The 20,987-nt window shown below is 36.8% G+C and overlaps 3 protein-coding genes across 10 annotated transcripts; 2 read left to right on the top strand and 1 right to left on the bottom strand.

The window, feature by feature from the left end:
• Window positions 1-213: 213 nt before the first annotated feature.
• On the bottom strand, window positions 214-13,376 carry LOC120013135 (CAAX prenyl protease 2-like). 8 transcript variants are annotated; one of them, XM_038864819.1, is made up of 13 exons: window positions 12,986-13,374; window positions 12,061-12,132; window positions 11,671-11,883; window positions 11,054-11,165; window positions 9,832-9,903; window positions 9,617-9,679; window positions 8,921-8,998; window positions 6,882-7,840; window positions 6,639-6,739; window positions 6,455-6,546; window positions 5,926-6,034; window positions 2,541-2,731; window positions 1,820-2,464 (listed from the first exon to the last, which is right to left on the bottom strand). In XM_038864819.1, the coding sequence occupies exons 1-8, from the start codon at window positions 13,193-13,195 to the stop codon at window positions 7,707-7,709; spliced, it is 954 nt and encodes a 317-aa protein (XP_038720747.1). In that variant the 5' UTR covers window positions 13,196-13,374; the 3' UTR covers window positions 1,820-2,464; window positions 2,541-2,731; window positions 5,926-6,034; window positions 6,455-6,546; window positions 6,639-6,739; window positions 6,882-7,706. The 8 variants fall into 8 exon arrangements, with proteins under 8 accessions (XP_038720752.1, XP_038720751.1, XP_038720747.1 ...); XM_038864817.1 differs by having other exon boundaries at window positions 1,820-2,458; XM_038864816.1 differs by having other exon boundaries at window positions 1,820-2,731.
• A 973-nt stretch (window positions 13,377-14,349) lies between these two features.
• On the top strand, window positions 14,350-15,517 carry LOC120011910 (protein YIPF5 homolog). The gene has a single exon (XM_038863080.1). It carries the CDS (start codon window positions 14,491-14,493, stop codon window positions 15,253-15,255), a length of 765 nt encoding a protein of 254 aa, XP_038719008.1. The 5' UTR covers window positions 14,350-14,490; the 3' UTR covers window positions 15,256-15,517.
• A 3,361-nt stretch (window positions 15,518-18,878) lies between these two features.
• Window positions 18,879-20,687, top strand: LOC120013775 (protein TERMINAL FLOWER 1-like). The gene is made up of 4 exons (XM_038865707.1): window positions 18,879-19,198; window positions 19,404-19,465; window positions 20,276-20,316; window positions 20,400-20,687. Exons 1-4 carry the CDS (start codon window positions 19,001-19,003, stop codon window positions 20,618-20,620), a joined length of 522 nt encoding a protein of 173 aa, XP_038721635.1. The 5' UTR covers window positions 18,879-19,000; the 3' UTR covers window positions 20,621-20,687.
• The last annotated feature ends 300 nt before the right edge of the window (window positions 20,688-20,987 follow it).

Here is a 20,987-nt window from a genome sequence, read left to right as displayed (position 1 = left end):
CCATTATGTTAAGGTCTTGTCCAACTATATGATTTGTTGTGACTAGAGCGACAGACTCAACCTAAGGATAATAGTTATGCCTCAAATCGAATATTTCACAACGAGTGAATTTTCAAATGATTACACAAAGTTTCTTGCCCACCCTTAGGTAAGGATAAATAACATCCATGCACAAGATTTCCACAGTGGACGGAATCGGGGATAAACAAGATGTATATAAATTTTATCCTCACATTTTATATGAAAAGACTAGTTTTTAAGAATTGAACATGTGACCTCTGAATTACACTCTTACAACTCTACCACGCACCCTTATCCAAAAAGAAAAATTTGTGCAGCAAAATGAGCTTTCTTGAAAATCTAGGGAAAAAATCCCAATTGTAGCTCTAAGGAAAGACTGCCTTAGCAAGCCATCCTGCATAGGTGTCCCTCTTTTGTCCCATTCATACAAACATTGTGTCTGTCTAATGTATCATAAAGTAGATTGTGCAGCTGCACGACTGCTCTAAAGCCAAGAAAGTGTTACCAAAATGCCCCAATTAAATACTATTAACTTCCACTTAAGTGGTAAAGTAGTCGCCATACTTTAGAACTTACGGCTAGCTGTCTATGCTAAAATGAGACACGATCAAGTGAAAATTGCTACTAGTGAAAGTAGAAAAGCGCAACCATAATAATTACAAAGCAATAAGAGCATGTAATTATAATACTACCACTGAAACAAAAATTAGGCAAGGCAGATATAGCAAACCAAACTTTAGGTTTTTTTGAAGATATTGTAGCTACAAAAACAGTTGAGTGAATTTAAGTTTTGAAAATTTTGAAATAATGTTCAAGGCAATCATGTCATTTCAGCAAAATTGGTCAACTGATAGGGGAAAACCATAAGTACATTGAGTTAAACACTCTAAAAACTAGATTTGGGGCTCTACCGTTCTCTATAGTCTAAAATTCACATCGAAAAGCCAGTTAAATTTTAAAAATGAAAAAACAAAAATGTAATAAGATAAACCTTCCAAACTATTAGATTAAAATTGTAGATGTTCTTATTTTAAACGAATTGTGGAGTCCGAATACCTACAAATTAGGTCTTATATCAACAAGCTCCATGGGGCACCAAATCTAGTTGACAATTATACATAGAACAATCCAAAACTCCACCTTGTAAATATGACGCATTTTTCAAGTTAATGCACTCATAACACATGTGGGCTGAGGCTGGCCCAACCCTCATCCAACCCTTCACCCTCCATAATTTCTATCTCTTCCTATATGAGGCAGCAGTGCTTAACTTATGATACTGTGCTCATAATTATGATTCTAATAATGCAGAACAAAAAATAATCAGTTATGCTAACAGTTCAAGCAGATGCATTATAGTCATTTTCCACATACAAACCCTGTATCATCAAAGTCTTATACTCTAATTTCATTTTGGCATAAAACATATATACACAAGAAAAAGATGCAAAACAATTGGGTAATATATTCATACCTGAATTCCCAGTGTACCCTTTGGATATAACTTGTGAGGTGACCCTACATAATGTAGACTTTAACTGTTGACAACAATGACAACTACGAGTGAGCAATAATAACAACAGAAACAAGTGGCAAAGTATGAGCAATCCAAGCACAAAACCGCCATTTCAGCAAGGGAAAGATTACGGCAAAAAAAAAAAAAGATTATTACCAACAGTTGCCAACCCAAGAAAATTATAGTAGGAAACTAGAAAACGAAAGGATTAAGAAGTAAAACAAAAGACAATTGATGATGAGGATGAGGGAGAGGGAGGGTGGTGATGATGGTGCGAACCAATTCGAACCATCATTGCGAATCTTGGGGACGGCCTAGCCCACCATCATTTTGCAAGCCCCCTAAAGCCAAAAATCACAATGTTGGCCCCTCTAATACCAATAATGCCCCAAAGTTACATGACCAAAATGCCCCCGTTATAATCATTCACATGATGCCATATCCTTGGTCATCATCAAAAACATTAAATCCTCAGCCTCTAGCCGGCCGCCTTCCATGCTTACACATGCATGATTGTTGTGTCAGGAGAGAGAAGCATGTCCCCCTCCACATCGTAAGTCTTGTTTCTTTCTCTCTCTACAATTCTCATCTCCAGCTTTTGCTCTATAAATTTTCGGTCGCATTGTTCACTTTGTCCCTCACTTCACCACAAAGAGTTCTGTTTTTTTAACATTACTGCTAGTAGTTGTTGCAGACCAGATAGCTTCCTCGGCCAAAGCTCTTTAACCAACCATCTTCTAAAGGTGATCTTTTCTGGAAAGATACAGAGAAAGATAGAGGCCCCCACCCCTCTCTCTCCCTCCCTTCTCTCTCTCTCCCAACTTGTTCTTCAGCAGTTCTTTCTTTCACTAATGTGGACAAGTTCATCTACATGGGTACTTGTCTGAGTCTACTTTGGGGATTTGTTGGTTGTGGTTTGTTCTGTTTCTAACAGAGTAACAGTACATGGTATTAGAAAAATACTACTTCGCTATTTTGTATGAGAACAGGAAGAGAAGCTCACCTCATTTTGAGGGAATATCTGTTCATTCTGGATGTATTCTCATTGGATTCACCACCATTTCTTTTCTATTGCTTCTCCCTGAGTTTTCTGTCTATCTATGCTCTGAGTATGTCCCTTTATTCTTCTGCTTCCTTTTTCTTCTATCTTCACAACTTTCGGTCGTCTAGTCCTTTGTAATAAGTGGGAACATTCTGTTTATGCAAAACAAATAAGGCAACAAGCACAGAAAGACCATATAATGTAAACATAAGCACAAGCTCTCTGCAATGTGCCTTGTTCTAAACTCCCATCCTTTTCTTTCAAGTTTAGGCAGCCGAAAGACCTTTTTTTTTTCATTTCCACAGCTGTTACTCCATCTAATCGTCTCCCTTCTTAATCCTCCCAACAATCTATTTTCTCTATTTATTTTTGTCAGAGTGGCTAGGATACTTAACTGTTCCTTGGTCTCCACCGGCTCTGCTTTCCCTTTGTTGTTAGTGGTTTCTTCTTTTAACAAGCTGTCATTATTGCTATTCATTATAACATTGTTTCTACATTTCCATTTATGCTTCTACATTTTATTTAGACGTGATATATTTTGAAATAAAATTGTATACTAAATTTGAAAATCATTGTAGGAAAATTTGATTCTGTAATAAAAAAACGGTTATTTATTTTTTATACAATGTATAAAATTATTGATATAATCTTTCCTGATACTGTTGTCTTTTTGCTTTCAGGGAGTATTACAGGGAGTCTAAGACATGGACAGACTGAACTCAAATCTGTTCTTGCAGAACTGTTGCATAATGAAAGAGAATGAGAGGCTAAGGAAGAAGGCACAATTGCTCAACCAGGAGAATCAAGCCCTTTTATCTGAGCTAAAACAGAAGCTTTCCAAGGGAGACTCAAAAGGCAATGCACAAAACACTATTAGTGACCTCAACCTTAGTTCCAGCTCTTCCCAGTATCCTTCCACTTCTAGCACAAACTGATCCTGTGGTCCAGTTAGATTTCTTGAGCCAACCTAGACATCTTTGCCTTTTTTGTGTAAAACAATATTCAGACAGTAGTAGCAGATGTTCCACTTTCAGCTAAATAGGACAGTGGCAGGATCTATCTATAAGGGTTACTTTCTATATTCATGTTTATCATATCTTTCTTTTGGGGGGGATTAAGATATGGATTTCAGAACTGCAAAGATCTATCTATCTATATGTTAGTAGGGAATATAATATTATTCTACCTCTATATGTCTCTGTTTTCCTTATGTTTGATGTGGCGGTGAGTGAATGAATATATACAGTAGTAGGTGAAAAAATGAATCATTTCAGTTGGATAAATCTTTCTGCTATAGACTACATAAATTTGGACGATAGTTTCACTGGGAACTCTGAATCTCTGTCAGCATTAGTTAGTTTCTTTTAGGTTAATGATATCTTTAATCCTTCACCTTTTTTTTATTTTTATTTCAACAAAGCTGAACACAATGTAGACTTCAAGGAAAACAAACACACAGAGAAATGTCATGGTATTAGCAATTTTTTTTTTAAATGACCCTAACTTTTGAACACACGTTTAATTCATTATGTATGGGCAAGCAAGCATGGGGACCTTTTCTGTGCTTGCTTCTTAATATTTGATATTCCACCATAAATATTATGTTCAAGTGGGAGTAATGCTTTGCATGGCCCAAAATTGAACCTCATAAATACTCAAGAAAAAGGATACAAGGACCCTTTATATATATGCACATTGTCTTTTCCAAGAGGGATCAACAAAACTTAAGGGGGAGAAAAGAAAAAACAAAATGAAACAGTGGATATTGTAAGCTAAGAAGGGGTTTTTCATTCTCATTCTTCTGCAGAGAGGAGATGATGGGGAAATCTAATCAAAACACAACGTCATGGAAGATTGAGGAGAGAAGGTCAATGAGGGTTTAGTTTGAAAAAGTGGTGACTCACAATATCTACTCATGACATGACATTGCGTCATGGCGTATATTCGTTGACCATGAAAAGACCTGTATCAGACAAAATAAAATGTCTAATCAGACTAAAATATATCTAAAAACCCTACACTTATTAGAAGCTACCAAATCCCGTCACTACAGGTCAATTTGTGCGTATGAAGAGGACCAAGGAATGATGGAAAAAATCTTCTTCGGAAGACCTAAACTACTAGAAGAGGATGAGTTGACGGGAGAACCGAGAACGCAGACCTCCATTTTAAGATGCTATTTGGTTAACATAAATTTTGTTATATATACTTTATTCGAAGAATATAAACAAGTTATAGTAATTATTGGGATGATAATTGGCACTGTCAAAGCAATGGGAAGGTGAATAAGAGTGAAATAAATTTGGATTCACGCGATGAATAACCTAAACCAACAACAAGTATGGAGTATTGTATGCTCTAGGGTCCGGACATCTTTGTTCTAAAGATTAGATTTCAACATGTATTAGGTTGAACTATTATTATATACCACATCACTTGGCATCACCCAAGCAGACTTTGTATTTCTAACAAAGAGGCATCCTCTTGCGATTGAACCCAACATCCATAACTGATTTTTTTTTCTTCATATATATAGCATCCATAAGGAGATTATGTCGAGTAGGAGCAATAGAGATATTCCCCTTGGGTTGTTTTGGGGTGCTAGAGGCCTAATAACAGTATGAACCTCGTTAAAGTAAACAACAATGTAGGGACAAATCAATATATTAACGAACGTTTCCTTCAAATCTACGTGCAATATCCGCGCACACACAGAGGGACTTAATTTGTGCCTAGAATGGGCTTAATCTACAAACTCCCCTTGACCCACCTCTTGAATGGGCCTTCGGTCTCACAAAAGTTCTGATGGACCTACATTATGGCACTGATATCTAATGAATACAGCATTTATTTACTCAACATCCTTGTTTTATGAGGTTTCAGAGATGATGCTCAAATTTGTGACTCATTTAATGGCCTTCGTCATGAAAGCATCAGAGGGAAACGTGAACAGTAATCGCATGGGGCAACAAAAATGTGATCAATATAGCCCTCTGTGAAAGTTCAAATTTTCAGGCATCATGTATATGGTTCTAATATTAAACTCAAAGTCAAGACCTAAGTTAAATGGCATATTCATCATATAGATACAGGAAAGCCCAATTGATGGTTAATTTGTAAAGATGAGACAAAAATTAGTAAGCCACACAAAGCGCGCACACTGAAATTATATGTTGTATGCTGCATTTCAAATAAAATGAAGTAGATTGCATAAGACTACAACATTAATAACCAAAGAAATCTTGTGAAAAAGAAACATTCCATGAAGTTTGTCTGATGCAGTTCATAACCCTGGAAAGTTTAGCATCAGACAAACTTCAGGCCTCAGGGAAAGCAAGAATGGTACCTGTTCACGAGAGCTGATGAAATCCACAATGTCAATGGGAAAGCTGAGCAAACGAGAAATATGTGGATCAAGCCTGTTCAGTATCTTTGGTTATCTCCTATCCATAATCCTGCAGCGAGGTCATACAATTGTTGAACAAAAAATAAACAATACACAAGATAACATTTTGGTAAAAGAGGGCAGAAGAGCCTAAACTGATGCTTATTAGCTTAGCCAAAAACAGAATTCAACATTCTAATTGTGAACTATAACCTCTGGATCCTAGCTAAGGATGCAGAAAACAATATAAACTATAAAGATTAAAGAAAACATCACTAAGCTTTTGTAGCTTGAAAAATTGGCCAACTGATGAATACAAAGAAAGTCCATCAACAATTAGATTTAATTTTTGTAGACATACGTAAGTCAACAAAAGATATCAGCAAAACACACAACAACAAAATCAAACACAACTTGCTGTCGATCAAAAGGAAGGGAACAGACTCTAATGAAGCAGTAACAGCTAGAGCAAGATGGAAATAAGCATTACCACCGATTACTGAGATCCATTCAAATTCCTCAAGATTTGAGCATCAGCAAAATCTGCAGAGACGCTTGAGCCCTTTGTTTGGATGAGAAAACCTTAAAAATATGATCAATCAACAGATCAGCCGAGATAATTTTGTTTTCAATCAAAATTAATGAAGGAAAGTGAGACACTAATGAAACAGTACCAGCTAGAACGAGATAGAAATAAGCACTAACTTCGATTACTGAGATCCATTCAAATTTCTCAAGGTTTGAGTATCAGTGAAATCTGAAGAGGCGCTTGTGACTTCGTTTTGCATGATGAGAAACAGGCAAGAATATGATCAATCATCAGATCGAGTCACGAAAATTTTGTTGTCCATAAGAATGAAGGAAACGCAGACTCCAAAGAAACAGTATGAGCTAGAACGAGTAGATTTAAGCATTACCTTCGATTGCTGAGATCCGTTAAAATTCGTCAAGATTTGAGCATCAGCGAGATACTGAGATTCGCAGATTCGCTTGTAACTTTGTTCGGATGATGAGAAAGCCGGTAAAAAAAGCGGATCAATCAACAGATCAGTAGTGATTAGGGATCCACTCGACAGAGGAAATCGAACACAATTTTTTTTTTTTTGGGGATTTAAATCGAATGGGCGGCAAAGAAATTTAAAATTCTATTCGATCTCAGGTTCTCGCCGCGAAACCATCTGAAGGATTTTCGTTTTCGTTTTCGTTTTCGCTTTTGGTAGTTGACTGAAAAACAAAGGAATGATGAGAGCGCGAAGTTTAATAGGGAAAACGCCCCGTTTTAATAGGATGATGAAACAAAACCTAAACTCCATGGATGGAATGCGGGTCACCGGGTGAGTATTCTACTCACCACTATACCACCAGTGTGTTTGCACTGCTAAATGTACCGCGTTCGAATAAAAAATGGCCCAACAGTACACATGTGGTGATTTAGAAGTTGAAAGTTAAAACTGTAAGGAGCAGCTTTCATTCCAAACGCAACTCGCTTGACCACTTTTTTCAGCGTCAATCCATTTTGCCGGGGCAATCCGGGGATCATTTTTCACTAATTGTCTCCTGCTCAAACGCTCGTCCCTTGAAGATTTAATGATTAACATATATGCAATGAAATTCCTTGATGAACATACTCTACATCAAATATTTGTATTTAAAAGCAAATTAATATAACAATGATTTCGTATTCAATTCCATTAGTACTTGGCAAAGTGAACAAGCATATTTCTCCCAGGGTTTCACAAAATTCAACTCCAGGAGCAATATCCCTGCCAACACGGGCAATCGCTTGTTCTATCATTATACAAACCAGGCTCTGTGACTGGAAAAATAAGGCACGCGAAAGCTACCAGTCCAGCCACAAATGCCACACTCACTATCCCTGTAACAAGTATGAGGATAAAGGTTACCACTGACACTAAGCAATGGCCAAGAACTCAGTTAGCTTTGCTCCAGACTACAGAAACAGCAAGAAAATAAATTCCACAAACTTGAAAAACTTGATATCATCAGGCATTTTGCAAAATGGGAAAAACTTAAGTCAAATATATGTTAGTTTAATAGTTTGCATCTCAACACTAATTCATCTATTATCATTACTTGTCAGAAAATATAACTCAAGCTGCTCCAAAACAATGATAACTTTCATATAAAATCACCAGATTTATGACAGCAGAAGCACTTTGGCCCCATTCCAAAAGAAGATATGGCATGCAATAACGAAGTTAACTGGGTTAAAGTTTATTTGCTGTCTGAAAGAGATAGTCGTGCAAGTTTAATATCTAGATGCATCACCATGCAACTACAACATCCAAATCCAGGCCACGGAAGCACATAAGAGTGGTCATTTTCAAAACATGGGATGGCCACCCAAGGTATGAACTATGAATCCTGCACCAGCAGCTGCCTAGCAAATCTCATTAAAATACTATGTTCTATTTTCCATCAGAGTCTTTGCAAATAAGGGATGCTTTTCGATATTGTAGCTGAGCTTATATGCATTTCATTCCCCGGTTCATGATAAAGAGATGAGTAATAAAAGTAATCAGAAAATTGATAATGTACAAACAGCACAGCTCACATTTCTACAAGCAAAATGAAAATGCAATCCAGAGCCTTCTTTGGACTTTCCTGAAATCTAAACCAACTCCCAAGCAAAAAAAAACAAAAAAACACTTACCTCAGGTTAAACTTCCACAAGCTAATACTCTTCTAATTAGTGTTAGAGGTAGAAAATCAAGATTTGAGTTCAAAAATGGATCCCAAAATTGGAGAGCACGAGCATGCAGTGCCTTGAAAGATAATAAGCAATGGTGCTGAATAATATACACCAATATTTATGCTTATATACTATCACATATATGAAATTTTGAATTCATTAAACAATCAAATTACTTAAAAAGCTGTAAAAATACTGACTCGCAGAAGAAGAATTAGTTTCCTGGAAAAATTTCTCACATACCTTTCTTCTGTGCAAACAGCACAGGCAATCCCATCAAATTGCAAAATATATGAGCAACTAATGGAGAAAAAATATGTCCTGCAAAAAACATACACAAATTGATTAAAGCACTTCCTTTAGATACAATATCATATTGTCCAAGTCACTAATGAACTACATGTAATCACTGAATTACACTTAAATACATGGCTCCCTAAAAATAGAAAGTCAGGCAACTAGAAAATTTTCAGATCATCAGAGAAACTTCTAGAAGTTTGACAATTCCTTAGTGCGACCACCACTATAGGCATGGCAACTATTAGATGTTGTAGTATGCGGCCTACAAATGATTTTTTTTTTAAAGTTAAGTACTAAGAATTTAGGCCAGAAAATGTGGAGATCCTACTCACGTTCCGTTTAAGGAAATTATTATGAAACATGTATGAAGTTATCACGCACATTAATTCATATACAGATTATTACCCGAAACAACAAAGCATAGTCATTAACCCAACAAACTAAAATTAACCAAATTTCATAAAAGTCATTATTTGAATTACATAGAGTTTCTTAAAAAAAATCTGTGTAAAAATTAAATCAAAAGTCAAAACCATGTCCATCTAGATTCTATTGCATTTCAGCAACGGATATCTTAGTGGAAAAAAAAATTATAAGATTAACCCGACAATATTACCGCTCACTGCCAAGCAATATCACCTGTACGAATGAAGAGAAAGGAAGCATATGAACCGAAGACCACAGTGTAGGCAAGCTGGAGCCCTGACAAATAAAGTTCATTCAACAATGAGACACTAACATACAGAAAATGGGAACAGTTAAGTTCCCTAGCAAAGACTTCAAAAAATTTTAAGCTATTGATTAGTTAAAGATGTAGCATCCATCCTGTGCAAAGAGTAAGAAGCAACACACACCTGTAACCATGGAGGCTTTGAAGAAGCTGTAATTTTCTCGACTATAAATCTTCATCCAATGGTTTAAATGTGCTGAACACAAACAATAATGCACAATATTATTAAGTAACATCAAAATTCACGTCTACCTACTACCGGGCAAAATATGAAAGGCTAAAAGGTGGTGATGCTGCATTAAGGACTTGGTCGGACAAAAAGCTTATTTTATATGAAATCCCATAGCAAGAATTATGAGTTCTACATCAACAAATAGGATGTCCTAGTCTCAGAATAAGTGTCCACTGTAGTATATGAGGCTTATGAACTTTAATGTTTATCTACTTTGATTAAAAAAAGATATTTTCATGTTTAATTAAGTCGATATTACTTTGATGATTTTTCATTTCACTGGAACAGTCCTTAGTTTAATCTATGAAGTCTAAACTCAACTCTTGTTTTGGTTTTGGATCCTAATAGATGACATTTCATAGGAGTTTCTGAAATCGCTCTAGCAGTGGAGGCAGGGTCCAGACTGCATTCCATCAGTTTCTCTGATTTGGACCTTGGGTGCCTTTATTGCAATGAAACAACTTTACTACTAGACCAAGGTTCACCCTTCATATCTATATATCAATACAAAACACATTTTCCTTCCTATTTTTGACCAATCAACACCATCCAAATAGCTCTTAAGAACACTAATTTTCTTCCATTTAGTTTCAGTGGCCCATCTTTTTGCATCTAGAATTCATTCTACCTCATAATCTCAAGGAATTTAAATCTGGTATGATCTACAAACCATAATTCTATTCTTCAATACCCTCAACCCTTAAATCCCTACTATACCAACCCTGACTACTCAATAAGCACCTGTAGAACAGGTTATTCAAACAAGACATTTGAGATAGAAAATGTTAATATTCAAAAAGTCTATCAGCCAATTTTAGCACAAATGTCACAGCCATCCTTGTTATTTTTCATTTTATACAAGGGAAACCATGGGCACAATTTGGCTCCATGTAAAACCCACACACTTGGATTGGACTACTCCCCAAGAACATCCTTAATAAACAAACTGCAACTACACAAAATTTCTTTCAAGATCAATGTGATTAGTAATAACAGTGTCAATATCCACAACCAAATCAAGTACAAAAGTAAACAATCAATAGAACAAAAACAACCTAATAATCTGCACTAATCAATCCAGACAACTGATATCTCCTAAAGCAAATCAACTTACCCAAGCTGAAGAAAGTAGGACAGAGAAAAATGACACTGGAGATTCTGAAACCTCGACAGAGAAGTAAAGGTATCATACATGCTCTAAACACCAACTCCTCCGTTACCGGCGCCTGTTTTAGAACCACAGTTAAGAATTTATGTAACAGATAATTTGGAGACCCAACTACAATAAAACTACTACAGAAGAAGGATATTCAAGATGAAGAAAACTAATACGAGCTATCCATCAAATCAGCAATAACCAATTTAGGAAATAATCAAACAATATAATAGTTCAGCTTTAGTTATCATAATTTGAAAAAAAGCAAAAATGTGGCAAACAAGAAAGAGTAAACATATGGTTGAGAGAAAATATTGTGGGGAGACAGACATATTTTCAGATCAAAATTTTGAATTTCTTAATTTATACATATTGAATCTACAACTTAAACATGTACCAACTATGTTCAGCCTAAAAAGTTGACAGGCCGCACACAGCACCTAAGGTAAGCCATTAATAATAAAGTAAAACTTTAGCCACTAACATAAACCATCACTATGTCAGCAACGAAACTAAATCAATTGCAATTATCAGTGAGATCAGAAGTCCAAATGGTAAAGATACAGAGTACAGACCACGACATAATTACGCCAAGCCGAAACATCGTGAGCAACGAAATCTATCCAGCCAATGACGTCTCGGAAAGCATTTTTGATACAGTCTAAAGAAATCCCTCCACCATGAGCTGCATGCTCTTTCATTGAATTTAGCAACAACATAGACTTTAGCATCAAAGATCCAGCGTACATTAATGAAGTCAAGGAAAGAGGAAAGACCACAGCTTGCCACTGTCATACATAAAATTGCATTTCAGTGTGCAAATTGAGCAATCAATCACTCTTTTCCAATCTGCAGACCATAAAGTATGTAGAGTGATAATTACCACATGAAAAAAAAAAGCTCCTTCCATGCGCTTATAATACAGTGTTATGGCACAAACAAACACTTCAATTAGATACCAAAACCTTAATACTCACGATATGGTCCACTCGAATGCCAAAAACACCAAACAAAACAGATGCCTCTCTGCTTCTTATCTGCATGCATAGACACAAGGAAAATGAGGACAGATTCCAAAACTACATAGAAACAGAAAATGAAAGTCATAAGGCCCACTGTATGTAAGAATTACAATAATAATATAAAAACTGATAAGAAATTCTTAATGGATAATGGACACAGGAATCCTGGAAAATTTTCCACTTCAAATATTAACAGGCACACTTGTTACAGGCTTATGGGTCTACATGTTTAGATTCACATCCGAACTCAAGATTTTAAGACTTCGGTTTATGGGTCTATCCATGTATATTAAGTTATTAACCCTTCTAGTGTTCTCTTACTTAACCCCTGTGAGACTCCAAGTCTCCAATTACATCACAAGTGTATCCCAGCACAAATAAATCTTCAAACATTTCATGCTTGGATTTGTTCTTTCGAGATAAATTATTCTATTGGCAACATAAAGTGGTTTATATAAGGAGTTCAAACTACCTCATTCAAAAAACAAGTGAAGGATACGACAATCCAAAAGCTGGATTAAATAAGAAAATCTTGAGAAATCAATGACAAAAGCAGTTCCTGAAAAGTTTTGACTGAATATGCAGAAAGCTCAGGGAAGCCTTCAATTCTAATTGTTTACATAAGTCAGCTAGACTGCTACGAAAATCTTGGTTTCTGGCAAGTCTAAGGAATTATTTCTGATAACAGCTCCAATCATAAACAAATATCGAAGTCAGCCCTGTAAGTGTGTCATTCAATATATCCAACAAACCATTCCTCCGCATCAGACATACCACATTCGTAGTTCCTCAAACAAAGCCACAAAAACAAACAAATGAACTCAAACACTGGGAAAAAAAAGGGGGAGGGGGAAGAAGCCAAGCTCACCGGGAGAATGAGACCGCAAGCCACAACAGAAACGATTGAAGAAACGACAGCGCATATGAACCGTCGAATCATGAACTCCTTGTAAGAAATAGGGGGAGGGAGCCGAAGGATTACTGTTGGAGCATAGAGAATTGCAACATAAAAGAATGCCAAGGCCGTGCAGGCCATCACTGCAGCCAGTTTCGAGAGACCCGCTTCTTCTGGCTCCATTTTCAGCTTCTCAATCTGGCGCCCTAGGGAGATTGAGAGTGGCGCGGGTTCGGGGCTTCGTGATTCAATATTTGGTTTTTTGGGTGAATAAAAGTACCAAGCGTTCAAGTTGACTTGCGAAGGACTACAAGGTATGTCCGATTCTTCTTTGATAGGGCTTTGATTATGCCTTTCCTTTCTGATTACATGTTTCGCGGGTCAATGAAACAGTCAAAACAGTAAAACATTGCAGGTTCGTCACCTAAAATCTAATGCCAATTATTTTGATACTTGGGATAAAATTTTCCAATTTCGATCAGTCAATCTATTAAACAATTGTCCAAATTTAAAGACATGGCCGATGTAATTGATGATGTGGTTGATGATACTTACATGACATAATTCTTTCCCATTATTAAATCCAAATCATCTTTCCCACCATCAAACCCCAAATTCTTTATTTTTCTTCACCTCAAACCCTAATTTCCTCTCCCAATGTCTGCATCAGAGAATTCATACTAGCCAAATTTGTCATTTTGACATTTGATATTGACCTAAACTCGATTCATTAAGACTGTATGTACGAAAGTTTATCGTTTGACGACATGATAGGTTTAACCAAAACTTAACGTGTGACCAAAAGTATTGTTTCTCATAAAAATCGATCTAAAATAGTACACGACTAGACATGAGTAATATAATTGATTAGGCAATACGCAACCATCAAGTTAAAAGTATTGTTTCTCATAAAAATCGATCTAAAATAGTACACAACTAAACATGAGTAATATAATTGATTAGGCAATACGCAACCATCAAGTTAAGTTAACTTTAACACAATTGTGTATGTAAGTAGACTAAACTTATGAGAATTGATTAGAAGTTGCAATGAATGTTATATGATTCGTGAATAATATAATTCCACCTAGGAAAATGAATTGAGAAAATAAAAGAGTTCATAATGTATTAATCTCTCATCATTAGTAGTCATCCAACTCCTACCCCACCGCATCAGACGGGGCAAAATGGCATTATAGTCATTTCGTGCTAGAGAAAACGTCAGCTGCCTAATCGCTCGCGATTGAACCGAACTACAGTCTCCACAGCATTACCAAGCAATTACATGCGATGTCAAATATACCCCTGACCTTCCGATACAAAAGCCTCCCACGCGGCAACTTCTTTTTCTCATTCAAAACCCCCTCCCTCACTGCATGCCCTCATTGTCAATCGAAACCCTACGCGTACTGTTTTGTCTGTGAGATTGGAATCGCGAAAGATTTCCCTGATTTTCGATCTTTCTGATCTCTTTTACGATGTCTATGGAATTCAACGTGCCGCCTGTGATTTTCCCGTCCGGCGGCAATCCCGGCGTCAACCCCGGCATCGCTGGCGCCAACCTTCAGCAGCGCCGGGTTCCTACGGCGCCGTTTCAGCCTCCGCGACCTTCATCGTTCTCGATCCCTTTCATGTCATTCGACATGGGCCCTGCCTCTTCTTCTTTCGGTGGCCCTATAGGCGTTGGAGGCGTATCATCGGCATCATCCGCCGGGAATTTTGAGGACGAGGAGTCCCTTCTGGACGAGCTTGGCATCCATCCGGACCAAATATGGGCAAAGACTAAGTCAATACTGAACCCCTTTCGGGTCAACCCGGCTTTCCACAAGGACTCGGATCTCTCCGGCCCGATCTTCCTCTACCTATCATTCTGCCTTTTCCAATTACTCGCTGGAAAGATCCAATTTGGTGTCATCCTCGGATGGATTGTCGTTTCCTCAGTTTTTCTTTATGTTGTTTTTAACATGCTCGCCGGGAGGGATGGTAATTTGGACCTGCATACATGCACGAGCGTGGTGGGGTACTGTATGCTGCCGGTTGTGATCTTATCGGCGTTGTCTCTTTTTCTGCCGCAAGGTGGGCCAATGAGATTCGTGATTGCTGGCGTTTTTGTGTTGTGGGCGACCAGGGCGTGTACCAATCTCATGGTGGCGGTTTCGGATGGGGTAGATGAGCATCGCGGGCTGGTAGCGTATGCCTGTCTATTGATTTACTCTCTGTTTTCTCTGCTTGTTATATTTTAGTATGGTATGAGTGAAGGTGAGGAGCCAGAGCTGAAATTTTGTTCTATAGTGTGCAGTTTTGTAGTTTGAGTCTTTGCTGCAGGTGATTATGAACATGAATCTGATATTTTTGATTGGATTCGTGGTGTTGGGCAAGAAAAGGTATACGTGTAAAGATTGCATTGCCTGTGAATGACTTTAGTGATATGGTTAGATAAATACAGAATCATTATGACTTATTCTTTGCTTTTAGAAGCTTTGATAGACCAGCTTGGTTTGTGTATAGCGTTATGCGTTATCAGAAACTGATTCATGACTGATTTTTATAGTTTGAACTTTTTCGTTTCGTGTTTTATGTTATGCTTTTAGACAGGGGAAAGAATCTAGTTATGTCTTATGACTTCTGCAGTCATAGGAAATATTCATCCTGACTTAATCTGCCATATTGATTCCATTTTCGGAATGTAGGAGATGATTCAGTGTCCTTATTAAAGCCAATAGTGAGGTTGGATTGCCTTATTGGATCATATGGTGGCAGATAGTGTGGTCTATCGACTTTAGGTATTGCCACCACTATCTCGTCACGAATCACGATTACATGTTTATTTTTACAGAGCATTACATTCTGTGTTATTTTTAATAAAAAAGGAATTTTCTAGAGGGTTGAGAGTGGGCAACCCAGAGCAGTTTAGAAGATGCCAAATTAGAAGCCTCAAATCAATTGTTTCAACTTTCAAGTGTATGAGCATCACAGGTATTAATTGATAAACCAATTATTGATGAAGATTTCTCATGGTGGAAGATTTTTTTGTTCCTTCCATTCCACCAAAAAGATTTCCCATGGTGGAAGATTTCTGTTGTTCCTTTCATTCCATATCAACCATATTGTACAGTTTTCCGCTTTACTTATTTTACTACCTAGTGCACTCGTAAGAGTCGAGTCCTTTACTTTCCTTCAACTGTGCAATTAGTTACCTTCTTGATAGCCACAAGATTGCAAATAGTCATCCAAATATTCCTGTACTAAGGGCAATGCAGGAGTATGTGGTTTACTGATTTGTTATCAGATTTACACAAGTTGCATCTGTACACTATGCAGTAGCCCCTTCTCTGCGGATTACCCTTGAGAGGTGCTTTGAGTGTCGGATGTGTTACCATGGGAAGTGCGAGCTGCCTGGATATCTTGTTTTCAGGAACTTGGACTATTTAAATGGCCATTGTGAAATAGACTGATAATTGTTGGGCAATCCTTTCATTGGTTGCTAAGGTTGCACTTAATCTTCGGCATGACTTCTTTAAAGACAAGGATGAGATTTTGAGTTTGAGTTTTTATTATATATTATTACTTGTAGGCTTATAATCCGAATCTCTGTTGAAAAAAAGATATGCTTGAGCCTTAAATAACATAATTAACATTATGTCTGCGTTGTTGTGTTCAACATTTTGTACACTCTTACTTGTATGTAATTTAAATATACCATTTGGCTCTACGGGACTGGTTTTTGGGAAATTGAAAGAAGGTATACCGGTACAGTGCTTGTTCATTGAGCTAACAATTGAAAGCACTACTCTTATCTGTAAAATCAGGGAGCTGATGCTCTTTCATGAGCTAATTTCCTTTCATTCACTTGCTGTTGGAAAACATTAGGTGTCTACAAATTTTTTTTTGTGGGTTTTACTAGTTTTGCATTTCATGTAAATTGTCTTGAAAAGGATCTAGATGGTTGTTTGTTGAACATTAATAGTGTGTTTGGATTGAGGGATTTGAGGGGAGGGGAGGGGAGGGGAATGGAAAGCAATATTCCCCTTATTCTCTCCAAATCTCTCCCTTTAATGAAATCTTTATCTCAATCATCTTTAAATCCTTCTTCTTAATTTTTTCTAAATTATTCAAACAAATGAATTAGAAGGAAACTCTCTTTCCCTTGCCCCCAAACCCTCAATCTAAACACACTATAAAAGTCAATTCGATTGGGTCGTATTTGTTATGTTTCTTCCCTTTCTGGAAAAGGACAAAGTGGAATTCAGATTCCGAGTGATTGGTTGTGAATATATAATGTCTTTGCTCAACAATTTATGCGATAAATATATTACGCACTGTTGAGGTGGTGCAACACTCAGTCAAGAATCAGTTTCAAGCCCAAGCCCAAGCCCATTTGCATTCTATTGCGACGCTGCTGGAGAAACCTTAACGCGTGAAATTTTTTTGAGCCATCATATTAGGAAAAACTAAGACCAAAAGTGAGAGAGCAAGACTGATAACATAAACCAAAAACTTTAAAGGTTTACAAAAGCAGTGAAAAAATGAGAAGGGGAACGCATACTTTTGGATTGAACTGGGCCACCATAGATCGGAGTAGCTCACGTTACATTGGGCTTGCACACAATACATATATGGTTGTATTTAAACCGTCTTTTTCTAGATGTGGTTTAGGGGCGTAAACGGTTGGTTTTCTTTTTCAATTTTTTTACATGAAAAGAATCGATCAATCGATCGGTGATCATTTCTGTCGGTTATTGGTCGATATTTTTGTAAATTTTTTCTGAAAATAACTGATAAATCAATTGATTTGGTAGTCAGCTGGATATCTATGGTTTTTTAAACACTTCTAGACATGGGATTGGGGTGATGCACCAACACTACTTGCCAATCTTTTATAAATATTGTTTTTTCTTTGAAATGACCACAGAGCACTAACATTCGTGGACACATTGATTGGACAATTGTGGTGGAGTTACTTTATACCCTTAAACCCATCTCAAAAGTAATTATTCTTTCCTTAAAATATTTTAGTTACAATTTTGGAAGATCCGATGGGAAATTATTTTTTTCATTACCTTAAATGCAAAAGCTAGGTTATTTTTTAGTCTGGATCTTGATAAGTAACTTCAGACTTTTTTGCCCTTTTTGTTTTAGAATCTCTCATAGTGCATTATTAAGACCCACAAGTTTCATTTGTGACCAATCAAGAACCAATTCCAGGGACCCATGCACATATATAAAATAAACTAATTAATTATATATTACAAGATAATTAATGAGGTAATAAACTAAATGCAACTCCTTTTCTGATGTGTCAGAGAGAGAGGGGTGCTTGGCACATATATTTTCAAGTGGACTCTACACTGAATCTCAACCCAACTTATTTGTTGGACAAGTTTACACGTGTCTAACAGAGCTTTAAGTTTGAACTGTTCCAAAAAGAACACGCATGTTCTCAGTTAAAAAAATTAGTGGTGCTTGAAGGTAAACATTGTCTAGTGGTCTATAACTCCATATATGTTTTTTTTTTGCTTTTTGGAGCAAATGCTGATTTTATATCTCTACTACTTGAATTGAATTGGGTGCCTGAATGGTTAATTCTAGTTAAAGTAATTATAGGGATCTCAGCACTTGTTATCCCAACTGTTGAGTTGTATGCACATAATTTTATGCGCATCATGTGGGATATGTGGAGTTTATGAATTCACTTGAATTCTATGCATCAACCTTAGCAGCTGAGATAATTGAGATATTTATCATTTTTCGTTATAATTATTTAACTAAATCCCTTTTTCCCTGTCCGGGTTAGTGAACCATCTGTGTATATACTAAATATAGAACTACTATGTACATGGGTCATAGGTCATATCATATGCTTCCATATTAAAATTCTAAAAATCATATTGATCAGTTTGAAAGGTTCTAGTACTATTGTCTGTATATCAGCCCTAAACTCTCTCTCTCTCCCTCTCTCTCCCCCCCTCACACAGCAACATATAATTAATGGCGAGGTCTTTGGAGGCTCTGATGATAGGGAGAGTGATAGGAGATGTTCTTGAGCCTTTCAATCCAAGCATAAAAATGGGTGTAACTTACAACAACAAGCAAGTGAGCAATGGTCATGAATTTTTCCCTTCAGCAGTTGCAACAAAACCTAGGGTTCTGATTCAAGAAGGTGACATGAGATCTTTCTTTACTCTGGTATGCTAGCTGCCTCCACAGTATTGAAGCTCTTCTTATTCATCAATTGTCACACACAGATATATATATAATTATTTTGTCAAAATTTATGTTTATGTTTGTGTAAGTATTTTCTTGTTGTTTGATATATATATATATATATATGTATAATTGTTTTGTCAAATTTATGTTTATGTTTGTGTAAGTATTTTCTTGTTGTTTGAAGGTGATGACTGATCCAGATGTTCCTGGGCCTAGTGATCCTTATTTGAGGGAGCATCTGCACTGGTACACCCTAACTAGCTATAAACTCATGCAATTTTGGGAGTAATGCTTTAGCAATTTTATGTTTTACCAATATGTGTGATTCCGACATAAAAACCTTCAGAACCCTAGCTACCAGGGAGATGGACTCTCAGTCGAAAGGATCTTTGAACCGACCACTACGTAACAATACTCTAGTTGATTTAGAATATACGGTGCCTAGGTCGAGAGTTTGAACCAACCAAACTAGGATATTTTTTTGTGGAATCTGAGTTCCGTGGGCTTGTCTCATTTCTGAACCTCTACTCGTATAGGTTTCGATTTAGTCTTACATGAGATTTACGCACACTCAGGTGTTTGAATAACATATTAAGCTGGGTGGTTGCTTAAAAAAAAATCTTTGAAACAATTTTCCACTGTCTTCCATGCATTTATTCTGCAAATCAGTATAATTAATATACCACTTTTAGTGTTCTTCATGCTTGCACTATTGACTTTGTAGATCTATTTTTATAATTCCAAGCCATATATTGTTGGGTTTGCATGATTATTTTCAACTAACCATATGCTTTTTGTGTGTGTTTGGATACTATACACGTACATAATTGAACTGAGTCAAGAGCTTAGAAAATCACAAATTAGTGGATAAGTAGGGAAATAAGCGGATCGTGGAGAACTCCGCGTCGCGCCGTTGTCTGGGCCTGCCCGCCGCTGGCTCTTTTTGTGCATTGGGATTGTTAGTCTGGTGTTGTTTTCTTTAGTAATAAACAATCAGATTTACCCAAAAAGAAGAAGTAGTGAAATATATAGTTGATAATTCTCACCATTTTACAGGCTAGTGACAGACATTCCGGGCACAACAGATGCCACATTTGGTAAGTTCCTTAATCTTTTAGTAAGAGAAGGCGGGGAATTAGCCTGATAGTTAATGGATTTTTTTCCCTCCGATAATCTTCAGGAAGGGAGGTTGTGAGCTATGAAATCCCAAGGCCTAATATAGGGATCCATAGGTTTGTATTCGTCCTGTTCAAGCAGAAACAGAGACAGACAATTGCAAATCCACCTTGTTCAAGGAACAACTTCAACACCAGAGCTTTTGCTGCTGAGAACGATCTTGGCCTTCCCGTTGCTGCTGTTTACTTCAATGCACAGAGAGAAACAGCTGCTAGAAGACGCTAATCTTCATCATTAATTAATAATTAATTGGGATTATTAGTCCATGCGTCAAAGCGTGTTATTTCTATATATATATATATATATATATATATGGTTTGTGATCTCTAGGCTCTAGCTAGTACACTGTCGCGTAGAAATGACAGTAAGTAAAGTACGCTTTGTTAATGTAAGTCTCTGTGTGTTACACGTGTTGTTCTTTTCAACAGGAGAATCATTTGACACTCTAACGTGGCTTGCCCTGATTGGGAAAAGTAGATACTTTTACAGTTAATTCTGATTATTTTATGGCCTTTTTGAGATAAAAAGACTACGAATGTGCACATCAAAAGGAGGAAATGTTCAATGGAAAGCAAACACCACGTCATCATCT

Source organism: Tripterygium wilfordii, chromosome 13, assembly GCF_013401445.1.
Source record: "Tripterygium wilfordii isolate XIE 37 chromosome 13, ASM1340144v1, whole genome shotgun sequence".
In the NCBI taxonomy this organism is placed as follows: Eukaryota; Viridiplantae; Streptophyta; class Magnoliopsida; order Celastrales; family Celastraceae; genus Tripterygium; species Tripterygium wilfordii.
The sequence above is the reverse complement of the archived record's forward strand: the minus strand, read 5'-3'. Positions and strand labels throughout refer to the sequence as shown.

Excerpts from the sequence above, each read along its gene's own strand:
- LOC120013775 (XM_038865707.1), top strand. The coding sequence starts at position 19,001 with ATGGCGAGGTCTTTGGAGGCTCTGATGATAGGGAGAGTGATAGGAGAT. Across the intron at positions 19,199-19,403 it reads TGAGATCTTTCTTTACTCTG|GTGATGACTGATCCAGATGT; the intron begins GTATGCTAGCTG and ends TGTTGTTTGAAG. Across the intron at positions 19,466-20,275 it reads TTGAGGGAGCATCTGCACTG|GCTAGTGACAGACATTCCGG; the intron begins GTACACCCTAAC and ends ACCATTTTACAG.
- LOC120013135 (XM_038864816.1), bottom strand. The coding sequence starts at position 13,195 with ATGGAGCCAGAAGAAGCGGGTCTCTCGAAACTGGCTGCAGTGATGGCC. Across the intron at positions 11,166-11,670 it reads CTTGGCGTAATTATGTCGTG|GCGCCGGTAACGGAGGAGTT; the intron begins GTCTGTACTCTG and ends GTTCTAAAACAG. Across the intron at positions 7,841-8,920 it reads GCTGTTTGCACAGAAGAAAG|GGATAGTGAGTGTGGCATTT; the intron begins GTATGTGAGAAA and ends TACTTGTTACAG.
- LOC120011910 (XM_038863080.1), top strand. The coding sequence starts at position 14,491 with ATGTCTATGGAATTCAACGTGCCGCCTGTGATTTTCCCGTCCGGCGGC.